General features: G+C 43.1%; 1 protein-coding gene across 8 annotated transcripts in view; it reads left to right on the forward strand.

The window, feature by feature from the left end:
* RNF144B (ring finger protein 144B) overlaps nucleotides 1-14479 on the forward strand; it is a 97296-nt gene that overhangs the window by 57233 nt on the left and 25584 nt on the right. For 7 of the 8 annotated variants that reach the window (XM_087764651.1, XM_087764617.1, XM_087764626.1 and 4 more), the window contains 2 exons: nucleotides 1698-1886; nucleotides 12786-12890. In XM_087764651.1, coding sequence (XP_087620777.1) covers nucleotides 1722-1886; nucleotides 12786-12890 — 270 coding nt within the window. In that variant the 5' untranslated portion in view covers nucleotides 1698-1721. Of the gene's footprint in view, nucleotides 1-1697; nucleotides 1887-7911; nucleotides 7961-12785; nucleotides 12891-14479 lie in introns of those variants that run through there. The other variant, XM_087764660.1, reaches the window with a different exon arrangement.

Below are 14479 nucleotides of genomic sequence, written 5' to 3' on the forward strand. Positions count from 1 at the left end.
GTGCTGCCAAATGTGACCTGACAGCCCTGCCAGGAGGACGCTGAGGACTGCTGGGGAGGCAAGCAGAAGTGGACTAAAGGGCTCGAGTCTTCTGTTTGCCTCATGAGATGCCAGATCTGACAGGCAGATGGACGGGTCTTGATCCTCTGTTGTTTTCATGTTCATGCAGCCTCCATTCATGATGCAGCTTTTTAGATTTAGCAGAACTGCACTCTTCACTTGGCGCTGCTGCAAGCAGCTGTGCGCAGCTGGCCACCAGGTCTCTGCTTGTAAGAAATGTGTGTGAAGGTCGTCTTGCCATCAGCTAAGTGTATTCAGAAGTAGATCTGTGGAAGTCGGGCCAAGTTTCTTGGGGACGGGAGTAGATTTTCCTGTTCCTTAAATGATGCACTGAACCCCACTGTCTATTTTGAGGCAAATAAAATCTGAAAATTTGCTTTCCATTGTTTCAGCTTAAGCATGAGGATATTCTCTTTAATTTCTCTTTCAGTGTTACTGTGTAAGAATGAGGGTCTTGAAATTTTTTATGGTATCGTACAGTGTTTTCAAATGCTTAGGTCAGAAAACATTACTTGTGAGCATATTTTCATTTGTTGCTTCTTAAAGGACAGAAATTTCTTCCCCAAGCACTGCTGTGACATAATGTGTGATGGAAACACAGCTATTCTGAGCATCTCCACGTCAAAGTGCTACTGCACTTAGTTCATGGTTCACAAACCTCAGTTAGATGCTAAGAGCCCTATAAAATAGATGGAAGAGCTGGATGCCAGGGAGTGGGATGCACAAAAGCTGTGGACCTGAGCAGGCAGCTGTCTGTCATAGTCAAGGGAACGCAGAAAAGAGGACAGCATGTCAAATACTCTTACTTTCTTGGATTTAAGCTCCAGCCCTGTATGAAGTAGGACATGCAATCTGGAACCCTCTCCTAGGTTTAGATACATTTGCCAGCCCTCTTACGATGGACTGCCAGCTCGCTCTCTCAGTGACAGCTCACGGAGAAGGTGGAGTTCATGGTACCCACCACTTATGTTACAGGCTAAATGTTTGAAGTGCTTGCCTAGGACATGGGAACCTGTGCTTGCTGTTGCCTTCCACTGCCCAGGAGAGCTCCCGAGCCACCAGCCGGAATGGAAAGTGGGAGTGGAGGCACACATTGAAACTGTGCAGGTGCAACGAAGACTGAAAGATTCATAGAGATGGGAGGGGTATGACCAAAACTCATTCAAAAGGGCAAAGTGATATATATTTGTACATATGAACACAGTTTATTTTTTTAATTAGGAATATATTGTCCCAAGTCAGATCCCTGCTCCTTGGACTTTGGTGAGGGCTCTGACCACTATACTGTTGCATATAACATAGGTAATGTCTCATCTGTGTGAGTGCTGGGGTTTTTTGGTTTGGTTTGGTTTGGTTTTTTTAATTTGATGATAAGTAGCCTGACTGAGGTGCTTTGTGCCAGCAAGGTGAATATTCTCTGAGAACCCGACCAAGTTCAGGCCTTTTGGGGAGGTGGGCTCTCAGGCACCTTCTTGGTGTATTTTGAATGGCCTGAAGCGTGAGACTGGCACCAAGATGCCAAAGTAGTACATTTGGGTGAGCACATGCTCTTATGGATCTGAGCTGTAAATTCTCAGGTCAATGAGAAGTGAGTACATGGTTTGTGTGATGTTTCAGCTGTTGATTTCTCTTTTCAGGCTGACCGGACCATTAATGAGCAGATGGGCTCTGCTGGGAAGGCTTGTCCTGACACCATGACAGCTGATGAGTCAGAAGCTGGAGAGTTAGCTCTGGAGCCCCTGCTTACTTGCAAGCTATGTCTCTGTGAATATTCCTTGGATAAGATGACCACTCTTCAGGAATGCAGCTGCATCTTTTGTACATCGGTAAGACCTAGCAGCTCCTTTACGTTACAGGAGCAGGGTAATGGGAGATAGACAGAACTGTGAGATGGGGTTGCTTGTCCCACACAAGAAGCGTGTGTTATCCATGCTGATAGAGGATACTTTCCTCAAGAGCATTTGGTGTTAATCTGTCTTGCCTTATTTAAAAGACTTCTCTGTTATTCTGCTTTTGATAATTTGTAACTCTAACAGAGAAATAATAATAAATCCCAGTAGTAAACAGAAAAAAAGGTGCATTTTAAGACTGTCAGAGAATATACACAGTCTATATGCAATCTCAGTATTCATTTTTTCGGGAGCAAAATCTTGAAACATCATAGGATAACTGTGAAATTTTGTTTCCCCGTTATAACTTTCTGAGACCTTTTAAGTCTTGTATATAATTTTTAAGAGCAACCAGAAAACCTAAACAGAAATGAACCTTGGCCTATTGAACCTTTGCATCTGCAGTCTACGCTGCAGAGATGTTGCCTAGGTCATGCATTGCCTGTAGTTGTCAGTGAGGACTTTCTGTCCTGCAAATTCAGATCAAATAAAGCTGGTGGAAGTGATAAAGGCGGAGGTTGAGTGAGCTGATAAAAGCCCTACAGATATTAGTACTCTTCTGGTCTCTTTGTCAGCATGGGAAAATGGACCCAATTTCTCTGGCGATAGTGACTTTGATGTGCCTGACTAATGGATTTTGGAAACAGGTCAGAAGCCACTGGAGGGATGTTGTTTTTTTTTAACTCCAGAATAAATATACTTGGTTTTATTTTTTAACAACAAATTGTGGATAAGCATTAAGCAAGTGTCTTTAAGTTTTGCCCTTGATTGTTTGAACTCATGGAAGAAATCTGATATTTGTGAAGCCAGCTTGAGTGAGAGTATCTTCACTTATTCTGAATTCAGGGTAGCTTAAATGGGATGAGAATCTAGCTGTGTGTTTCAAGAAACTAGCGTAAGATTGATTAATATGCATTTTCAGCCTGAACTTCATGAAGTTTGTTTTCCATACCGACTTCCACAAAACATTTCCATATTTTAGTTTGTAACAAAAGTTTTAAGAGAACATACCTAACAGGTAGGTATTATAAAGATATTGCTTTAAATTAAAAAGATTTGGAGAAGTTGATACCTTTACAGTGGTGCCACTCTTCTCCAAGAATTCCGTGACTCTGATTTAGTATCATTAATGGCACATGAACCTCAGAGTTAGCTGGGCAGAGTAACCCTTTCGCCCCTGGGGAAGGGAGGACTGCTGAGGACTCTGCCAGGCAGGGCTGGGCTCTCCACTCCTCCAGGGCACTGGCTAAAGGGAGAGGTCGGTGATGGCTGGGGATGTTGCTGTCCCCACCTGTCCCCTCTTGGTGCCGCAGCTGCCACCCCATATGTACGCCCCTTACCTGGACGGTAGCGGGAAGAGCACCTGCCCTGAGCTTGGCTCTCCAGTGCCATGACAGTGAAGTGGAAAGTACAGTCACAGTTGTTGGGCATCTGTGCAAACTTCGCTGACTTTGTCTAACCCAAGAGCCAGCCATGAGTGAGTGCCAAATGCAGCTGGGAGAAGCCTTTAGACATGCTCTATTTATTTCAGTGGGCGTAATATGTCTCGATTGTGCTTATGCTCTTTGTCTACCCTTTGTCTGGCTGTTGTTGCTTGTGTCTGAATATCCTCCCAATGGACGTGTCTGGGCTGATGCAACGGAGACACGTAAATCTTGCATCCTATAACAAAGGGGGCTCTGAAAACTTTTAACCTGCCTATATGGCTTTCTGTCTTGAATCCAGAGCGGTTTCTGCTAGGCCATATGAGTTGCACCTTTGGGCAGCCTCCAAAGAGCAGTGTCAGAAGCACCTTGCCACGGAGTGCCTCGGTGCCAGAGTTTGCATGTGGGATTGCTCAGGGCACAGCCTGCAGTAGCTGCACTGGTATGCAATGCCCTAAATTTCCTCCCACCCATGCCAGGGCTTCTAGATACTTTTACACTGCCCTTAAAGACAGATATTGGGGTAAGAATGTCAGTGTAAATTACTCTTTGGAAGCAGCAGTGAGGACTGCAGGACTAGCAGTAATACTGGAAATACTAAGGGCCCTTTGGAAGACTCGGTGCGAGTCTGTGGCCTGTAAGCAGGCATGGAGGTGAGGTTTTACCGGGTGCGGTAAGATTGCCCTGGTGGCAGTGCTGACAGAAAGGAAGCAGTGCAGTGGTGTTACGGAAAATGTGGTTTTGGGGGTCAGTAAAAAAGCTGGTGTCAGCTTCTTCCCCGCATGCCAATTTCATTTGGATTTGTGTTTCCTCTTTTCCCCCCTCCTCCTAAGCATATCAGAGTCCTGAGGAGAGCCAGGTGAGCAATAAATGGCATTGCTGCTATTTACATCAAGCAGGAGCTTCTGTAAAGTATCTTGTGTGTTATATGCTGGAACAGGGTTTGAGATGCCTAAGACAACATGCAACAAACTCTGAAAACAGAAGATACTTTCACGTTTGCTTCTGTGTTGTCAGCACATGTTTATGCAGAAATAGCATGATTCATCCTTCTTTTCTTCCAAGCAAATTCTTTGTTGGGTCTTGTACTTCTGAGAAGTGTGTGAGGTAACCGAGTTACAAAACGTGCAAAACAAATATCACCATGATCCACCTGTTTGTTATTTTGGTGCACACAATGCGGTCTAAATGAGATTAAACTTCATGCAACCTTAAAAGGAGAAGTCAGTGTGCAGTGTTGAATAGAAGCACAGGTAGCTTCTCTGCTGTCTTGGCTATTCTACAAGTAGAAGGTGATCCAAAGGCATTTGGGAGAACAAGATTTTCCGCTGTAGCTATGTGTGACAGCAAGGCCAGGGCTAGACATGGGCGAAAAAGGCTCTTTTGCTGCTGTTGACAGCCTGGTGCCCTGGGCAGGTGCCTGCCTGGTGAGTCAGGGCCTTGGGAGGCTGCAGCCTCGGAGAGAGGGAGGAACTTGCATGCTGCTGCCAGCTACTTTTGCTAGAGGGAAAGGGAAAACCCTTCCAGAAACAGGAGTTTCTCTGTTGCACTTCACCAGCAGGACACTCTAAGGCTCCTCTGCTTTTCTTAATCTTTTTAAGAGCAGCTGTGCGTTGCCCTGCCTCCTTCGGGTGGCTAAATATTGACATTTTGTCCTTAGTGCTGTGAAGCCTCAAATCGCTCGTGCAGGGGAGCACTGGAGAACTGGAGACAAACTGATGTGAAGGATCAGCATCATCAGCAAAAAGCATGGGCAGAAAAGCCTGAGAGCAGAGGAGATGGAGTAGATCAAAGACAAGGAGGAGGCAGATGACAAAGAGCGTGGGATGCCTGCTAAATGGAGTAAATGTGCATGAATACCCTAGTGAAAGGCTACTTAGTAAAACTTATGAGTAACGGAAAATTTGGATTTGCCTTCATCTAGCCAACACTGGGTTTTAGTATCTCTTCTTTTTTTTTGTGCCAGTTTTCAAGAAGGGGTTTGGTCCCCTTTTCTTCCTCCTCTTTCCCCATCCTAGGAAACACCTGCATGTGCTCACAGCTGCACCAGAACGCTACCTTCTCCTCTCCCTAAATAGACCTTATGCTGCAATGCCCCACTTACTTTATATAAAGCTCACCTCAGGTTGTTTTCCGCTTCCACCCACAGGTAGCAAGCTGTCAAGTTTTGACATTTTGGATTCTTTTTTCCCAGCTCAACATTTGAAATGTTTCAGAATAGCTTTGTTTTAAAGTTATAAAAAAGAAAAATCCCACACCTGCTAATATTGGCACTGAACACATAGCACTTTTGTAGTAATTTAGATGGTTTAAGGACTTCTTGCATGCATTTCTATGCAGAGTCACACCAAAGGCAGAGTTAGCAGGGGTACCAAAAAAAGCACAAATCTACCCATTGCCTTTTGATGGATGCTACTATTCAGGAAGATGGGTTTACATGTTTCTGAAGTCAATACAGGTGGCAGCATCCGGGTGGTGGCCAAGGGAAGACAGGTGAGGAAGAGGGAACTAACATTTAATGACAGCACCGCATCGGTGAAGTTGGTGTTATCTCCGTTTAACAAATAAAGAAACAGATGTGAAGTGAGTTGTCAATGCCTCAGCGTGCCACAGTAACTGAGCCAGCCTGTGACATAAGCCTCATGGTCATGTCTGTTTTGTAGCTGTTGGTAAGGCCAGGTTTGGCCTGACACAGATTTGTTTGCAAGAGAAATGGTATTCGCAGCTGGTTCGGATTTGGGAAGGGTGAGTTTCTCTGGTCCCGTTGTCTGGTCCTTTTCTGTTTAGTGGTGCCACTTCATGGCAACGATTACCAGGACCTATGCTGACTTTTACGAAAGGCTGCCAGGATGTGGCAGGCCACGTGTAAATTGGTTTTAGACTGTGTATCTGAGCAGAATCGAGCACCATTGCTGGTAGATCTTTTGAGACAAAGCTGATGACAGTATATTTCTCAGACACTCTTGAAAGATCCCCTAAAAAATGGCTTGTGGAGCAGCGGGAGGCCATTACGTTCTGGTCCATTGTCATGTTTGCTTGGTGTTTATACTTGGTCATGGCAAAATAAAATGCTTGTCAGTGATGTTATTCCTTCCCTTCTACTGAGCCACGAGGTAACCGTACGTCATTTGAGGCTGAAGGGGCATTTTTTCACTTTCTTTCAAGCATCTTTCTCAATAAGGCTCTTATATGGCCTGATCTTCTGTCCATTTGAAGGCAACTTCATTTATCACTGCATCTGGTCCTTAGCAGTTAAAATATACATTGGCCAATACAAATGCATGTTTCATTGAACTTTTGTTTTTCACGTTAAACCATGCCTATCATAAGTTTATCTCTAACAAATTCATAAATGGGTATTTCTGTGGTGTACTTTTAAAAAACTTTCTTTAATTGGAAAAGCCTCACTTTTTTTTTCCAAATGAAGTGCAGATGCCTCCAAGTTAATTGCCAATAGACTTGATTCATCTAGTTTTAAGACCTGTTGAGAAATACTTGAGAGATTCCAGGAGTTCGATTACCACACATTGAAAGTGACTGGCCCGTTTTAGAGATCGAATATGCAGAAGTGCAGATGTCATGACAATGATGAACGTATTACTAAACGTTATGTAGATCTGTCATAAACGCTATGAGTAGTGTTTTGTATTTTGTTTTTTGGGGGGGTATATTTAATTGAGTACACAATTGATTAAATGCTGAGTGCATCAGGTGGTTAAATTCAGCGTTCTGACATGAACTGTCTCACCAAAGTCAATAATACTACATATTCCATATAAAACTACATCACTACAAGACTGCTTTGTCTTGTGTATGCACTGAAGAACAGGCAACACTTGAAAATGGTAAGAAAGAAATGAAAGCTATGTCTTGTTGAATAAGAAGTACATAAACGCTGCCCAGAAATGAAACAAAACCTAAATGCCTATCTGTTGATCTGTTCTCAATCATAAGACACCCTGGTATGCCAACTGAAAAGTTAGTTTTCTTTCCATTTACGGTCTTCCCCCCCGCCCCAATTTTGCGTTTGTAAAAAGGCTAGGGCTAAAAAAAACCCACACCCAAACCAATACAGTTTTGAGGACAAATCTGGAAGAGAGATTTAACATTTTAAATCAGTCTTGTGGATTTCAAGATGGAAACTTGAGGTTGTCTTGAATTTTCTGAAATTGAAATTGTCTTCAAGTTATACAGTAGTAGGAAAGACCTTCTTCTTTTAGCAGGATGCCTTCAATCATTTCTTGCATTTTCATATTTAATGTAGATCATGCCCTAGTAGTGCTTAAGGAATACTGTAGATCTGTTCTTTTCCCTTTCCACAATTCAATTAAAGACAAATGCCCTTACTTATTCTGTATCAATTGCTGTACGGTGGTTAGCAGCAATATCTGTAGCATTTAACAGGAAAACAGGCCAGCCCTTTCTGTTTCTTTCTTCTTCCTAGCCATCCCTCCATCTTTCTTAACAAAACTACCTGTTCAGTTTTGTCATGTCACACATGTGGTTTCCTTTTATGCTTTCACATCCAAACTGATGAGGCTGCATTTAGGGAGCTGAAGAGCTGCATGCAGATGGGAGACGAGCAAGGTAATGGAACATGTCAAGGTACTTGAAAAAGCAATATGTAGGAATGACTGAGTTTCATCTTTTGTCTCTGGTACAGAGATTATCTGAAAATGGCTTTGAATAGAAACATAAGATTTCACAGTGAGAGGGATATAGTGCCTTTGTAACATCATTACCTAGCAACATAATACTGAAATGATACTTTTAACTCATTCTTATGTTAAAATGCAGAACTGTTATGGTCCCTTGCAGATTAAATACATTGCCAAACAGACTTTTTTTTTTTTTTTTTGGTCAGTACATTAGAAATCCCCTCCATACAGTATGCTTTGGGGACAAAAATAAAAAGTTGAAGTTAGAGCAGCATGTAAGAGAAGTGTCGAAATGAAGAATCCATGAATAGCCTGAACAGAATTTTCTATTCCTGGGGCTCGCAGCTGACCACAGAAAACACTTTTGAAGATCAGAGGAAGTGTTTATTACTGCAGAAGGAAATTTTTCTGTTATTAGTTTGTGCATTGGTGGATTGGGCTTTTCAGGGCTTTTTTAAGGATTCTTCGCTCATATTACAACATACACTTTCAACAAAGCCTTAGCTCCAGGAGAGGAATGTTGTCCTGGTTTCAGCTGGGATAGAGTTAATTTTCTTCTTAGAAAATTAAGCGAGCAGCTGTGTGGTGCATAGTTGCTGGCTGGGCTTAAACCACGACAAATGTGTACTTGGGGCATATGTAGATATTTGCCTAAATCGTAATCTTTCTTACAAGCCCTGCAAGATAAAAAATAAATGCATATAGGTTGCATGTACTATGATAATTTGATCCAGGTACTTTACAGGCCTTAACTTACTAGATACTCATGAGTAGCATTTTGTGAAGTAGGTAAATGGATATTGACCTTATTTTATTAAATAGAAGAAGGTGATGGCCTGAAAGACAAAAATGGCATAAAAGGAAAAAAAAATCTTGCCCCAAAATGCTTAGACAGCGAATTATTTGAAAAAGGCTTCATTACACATTATGAATCTCAGGGAGAGGAAAAATCACTTTTAGTGCTCTTTCCATTGAAGCTGACAGTAGTCTAGCAGGAGCAAAACAGGCTTGGCAAAGTTAGATCGGCTCCAAAACCTTCTGTTAGGTGTACTGAGTTTTACTGGTGGAATTACATTGTCACATTTGAATTGATCCCTCTTGCTTGACTGCATCAGGATTTTGTGATGCATCCCAGAACACAGATTGCCCACATTGCCACACACTGAATCCTCTTTTCATCACATTTGCAGCTTGTACATCTTTTCAGATACTTTTATTTGCCACTTTTCAAGTAAGTAGCTAAATTAGTATCTGAGCTGTAAATAATAGTAAAACCTCTCTAAAAACAGTCCTACTGTTAAAGTGAAGGCATATTTTAAAATTTTAGTGATTTTCCACTGTCTCTGCTGCTAACTTGTGAAAGAGGGAACAAGAAGTTCACATCTTCATTCATGTGCAGACTTAGGTAAAAAGCTTAATCCTTCAGTGGTAGATGTTAAATGCTTCCTTCGTGTTTCCCAGCACATTTAAGTCCTTCTATCAGCTTCTTGAATTGCATCCACAGCACCTTCTCCAAGCGCACAAAATCAAGGCAAAAGATGTAATATCTATAAAAACTATTTAACAGGGAGGTTTTCTGTGAAACATTTGGAGATCCATCGCATTGCACAGACCTATAATAAAATCTCTCCCAGTCACCCTCTGAAAGCACAGCACCCTCTAAAAGTATTGCAGAAGGTACCAGTTGCTCACCTATCCTCACCTACAACCAAGCAGTGAGCTAGAAGAGAAGGAGAATCCAGATGCATTAGCAATCCTCAGAAATCTCTGTGCTCCTGGCTTGGTACCCCTAATGATTTAGATACTGCATATCGAAACTGATTGCAAAATCCATACTGCAGATCGAAGCTCCTTAAGAGCTTCATGCCCATCCTTGCACGGAAGGGTAATTGTCAGTGCTCTGAGCTTCTGTCCTGGAAGTCTAAATTAAGAACAAGCCTCTGGGCTGCTGCTAGGCCTGCAGTAACTTCTCAGACTTTGTCCTCCCTCTGTAACCGGCTGACCTGAGCTTCCCCCAGAATACAAATGCACTGTACCATGCTGTCAAAACACATTACTAAATATCGGGCAGCACCACAGAGGAGACAGAAGCCAGCATCTTAGCAAAAGTAAAAGGTTGCTCTCCCATGCTTGCTGAGGAATTAAGGCAAACTAAATGCTTTGGCAGGACGGAAACATTCCCCCTTCCCCAAATGCTGCCCTGAGACTTGATCCAGAAAGTAATCAGGTCTCCCATGAGGAGAGGGAGTGAGATGTAAGGAGGCTCTGCTGGAGCATCACCCGCGTATCTAAGAAGTGCACCCAACACACTGCAGCGCATGCAGGCTTTCAGGAAGGGCAGAATTTTCTGTTTGCATCGGTCATGGTGGAGGCTGGGTGCAGGCACACACCAGGGAGGGAATTCGTGCAGGGAGTGAGCACTTGATACCCTGTTTCCCCTGTGATATTGTCTGAAGCATGTGGGCAATGCAAGGTGCTTAATGAATGCAGGAGCAGGTCACCCACAGTCTCCGTCTGCATTGGTAATGGCACTGGGAGCCACCCTGGGCTCTGGGGACACTTTTTTTTGGCTTTCCCTGTGCCACCTGCTGCCACTGCCCGCGGTGGCAACAGATGTGGGCAGGGCCCCAGCAGCTCCGGTGTCTCTAGGGTACCTGCTCCCAGGCACCACCGTGGTTATCTACGTGCTTCTGCGTACTGCTCTGTGGAGGAGCTGTGTGAGCTAGTGGGGTGATTTGATCCAGTGGTTAAACTGACTTTTTATAAGGACTGTTCCTAGATGCCTTTGGGAAAGGTGGGTGAGGAGATGGGACAGGGCACTGAGACTGCTGTTTGAATAATAAAAGAATAGCTCCTGGTTAAATCTGGGCTGATATTCCCTAGGGAGCTAGTACTGCCTTCAGTTACTGACATGATTTCTTTTTTGCTCACCTGTGAGTATCTCCCCCACCTCCCACATACTACTTGCACCATCAATTCCTTACAGCCTGCTCTGCTGCTTTCTTATAGGGGTGCATGCTGGATCTGAATCCATTAGTGCTTAATGAGCTAGATATTTAAAGCTTACCATTTAGGTTATACTCCTACGTTCTTCTAAATGAATACGCCTCAAATATTTAACAAATCAAAAGTAAGCTCATTTAAAATGCCACTAAGTTAAGCTGATTCTACTTGCTTGAACTAATATCGCCGCATAGTTCATCAGAATTAACCAAACCACGTGGACGTGGACGTTTCAGTAGAGAGACAGGCAGAATAATAAGGAAACCTCATTTCCATTTCTAAAAGTCCTAATTATCCTGACATTTAAGAGGGTACCAGTTTTCCCATAAAAATACAAATGAGGAAGTTTCTTTAATCAGAGCACAATATGCAAGGCCTTCTTAGAACAGTCCAAACTAATGCAGACTTGAATGTTAAATGCCCATAAATACTGGAAAAAATGGTTTGTGAAAAATCCTGGGACTTTACCAGAGCTGATGCTGTGAAAGGCTGTGATTTCCCCATAACCCACCTAGTAGCTTCTGAACTCAATGCTTGTTCCGAAAGTTGGCAGAGAGACAGATGTCTCAAAGACCCTATGCTTTGACATATTTCTTGAAAACTGATGAGGCAATAAGGGAAGAGGCCAGCAGTCCTGAGGAGGAGGAGGAGAGGTTTATCATGTGGGCATGAAATACAAATCTCTAGGGAATAAAGCTGCATCAGTCCTGCTGCTTGTAAAATATGTTGGTTTTCATTTACAATAAATTATGCAAGCTGATACCAAAATCTGCCAGAAATCCATGTTTTGTTATTTTGTTAACAGTGATCTGCAATTTACTGTATGCTTTGTCATTATTTTGAGGAGACTTGGTTGTTTTGTTTGATGTAGAAGTGAGTTCACTTACTTACCTGTGCAGTTTGGAGATACAATTCAAGCACTGTTCTTTGGTCCATCGTACCAGTTTTATGCCATGATTTTATTGAAGACTCTATAATATGTGTTAAAAAGACTAGCTGAGTATATTTGAAACTGGCATGCCAAATACAATGTGGAGAGAACAGAGGGCTTTTTCTCCTTGGAGCAGGGAGGCCTGCCATTTTTGTGTAATGAAACAATTTGGAAACATTCATCAGGCGGCCTCCATGCTGGAAATGGACTTTGAACTCCTGCTCAATGGACTAGAGGCTGATGATAAATCATGGTAAACCATGGAAATTACATGATCTGTGGGGAGGGTTGGGGGGTGGGAGAACTGATAGCTGCATATCTTCTAGGGCAGATTATAACCTCCTAACCAGGTTATAAACCCCCTTCCCCTTTTATGCAGCTGAGAACAGTAGTCTCTCTCTTGTAAATGAGGTCTCCTACAATGGAGACTCCTGGCTGAGAGTCTGAATTAAGAACGCAGGAGGAAAGACAAAAGAGCGAAGCCTGTTTAATTAGGATGAAAGATACTCCCTCCCCCCTAAATCCTCCAATCCCAGTTTAGCAGAGCGTAGGGGTTGTTAGCACTGAAAGGTCTGACTTGCTGACTTGGGTAAATGCAATGCTCGGCAGATGAAGTCATGCATAATTAATTGTTCTTTGTTGCATTCTTTCCAATGTAATGACTTGTAGCATTCACGCTTATAATAATTGATGTTTTCTGTGCGCAGGAGCTTCAGGACAGCCAATTAAGGCAGTGGAGGTGGTAGCTGTGCAGCATCTTTAGCATCTGTGTGTTACCAACATGTGGGCTATAACTTTTTTTTTCTTTTCTTGTTTCTAGTGCCTAAAACAGTACATGCAGCTGGCAATTCAAGAAGGTTGTGGTTCTCCTATCACGTGTCCAGACATGGTATGCTTGAACCATGGGACCCTACAAGAAGCAGAGGTATCAACACTTTTTTCTCTTTTTTTTAACATAAACCCCCCAAACTTCTTTATCTACATAATAAATACGGTGATACACTTTTTCCTCCCTTTGATTACCTTTAATGAGCTTTTGGCAAGAAGCCTGACTGACAAGAGGAACTAGAAACAAACAGATGTTTTTCAAGAGTTTTGCTCCTTTTTCCCTCCCTCTGTGCCTTGAGGAAAGGCTTACTTGGCATCCAGACAACCTCTGAATTACCCGTGCAGGTGACTTAACTAGAATACCCTGTATCCCAGAATTGCTGAGAGCATGAATACTGTAAGTTAAATCAGATTTGATTTGACTGCAAACACTGAAATTCTTGTGCCTCTCTTAACTCAAGAGCAAGAACTCAAACTGATGGTAGGCAATGCCAGAATTTCTGCGTGCATGTTTATATTGGGCTGCAACAACCAATTTGCAGCTGAATATAAACATGCAAGACTCTGTATAGTTGTATGGAAAGAAAGGTATCTGCACAGCACTGGTGGAAATAGGTCTTAAGAGATATGAGAAGTGTCTTCATTCCCAAGGCAGAGATGGGAGAGATTGAGAGCTCAGAAGCTAAATGAGGCTTAGGCAAAGCTGTTTGCACGTCTAGCACCTGCACAATCCCTCAGAGTAACTGGAAGGTTCAGTTTGAAAGTTGGAGGTGGAGAAACTGGAGCGAAAATGTGCTCCTCAGACCTTCTTGCACCTCTTGGGACAATGGGGTTCAAGGGGGCTCTAGGTATCCCCTACCAGGCTGCCTGATGGTCTCCCAGCAATGCTCAAGCAGCCTCCTGCCTAACTTAGGGCCGGTGTAAAGTTTCTGAATTGGGCTTAGCGCCAAACCCATGACATGTGGAGGAGCTGTTGGCAGCGTGGCTGGAACCCTCATACGTGCCAGCTGTTCTGTGCATCTAGAAGGCCATGGAAAACTGTGAGCAAATCTGATGTTGCCCTGCAGCTATTCTTGCTTGCTTGCTTTGTGAGCCAGGTAGGCCCCTGCTGGGCCTGGGAACGCATGCAGGAAAAAAAAACAAACCAGGAAAAAAAAGTGGCCAAGGGATTTTGGCTGGTTTTATGCATTCTCTCTGCCTTTGTTTTCAGGGACAAAATCAAGGAGAATCAGATCTCCACCCCTGAACTGAAGAAAAGCAACTTATCTTCTGGGTTCCCTTGAGTCCTATTTGTACAGATGACATAACTGTGGTACAAGTATATAATCCTATTCAAATGCAATCAGTGGCAATGCAATTCCCAATACCAAAAATGCCTTTTTCTCCAGAAAAAAATCAGGATCTCCTCTCCAGCATGCATTTGAAACGCCGTGCTTAGCTGAATCAAGGCCTGGGAGTCACAGCTATGTTTGTTACGGTGCGCAGGCATATGGTAGAGCTTTTCTTTGGCTGAATCCAGCTATTGTGGAAAGTAGCCAGCTGTTTCCCTTCCTTCTTTCTTCTGCATAGATACAGAGAGGGCGTAGCAATGTCCCTCCCACCCATTGCACCAGATTGGAGGCAACTAGTCTTTATTGGAAACGTGTTTTTTAAAGAAAGTTAACAAATGGTAGGAAGAATTCTGCT

The sequence above is a fragment of the Nipponia nippon genome, unplaced genomic scaffold, assembly GCF_047370975.1.
Source record: "Nipponia nippon isolate SJK-2023a ecotype South Korea unplaced genomic scaffold, ASM4737097v1 scaffold_1, whole genome shotgun sequence".
NCBI classification, from domain to species: Eukaryota; Metazoa; Chordata; class Aves; order Pelecaniformes; family Threskiornithidae; genus Nipponia; species Nipponia nippon.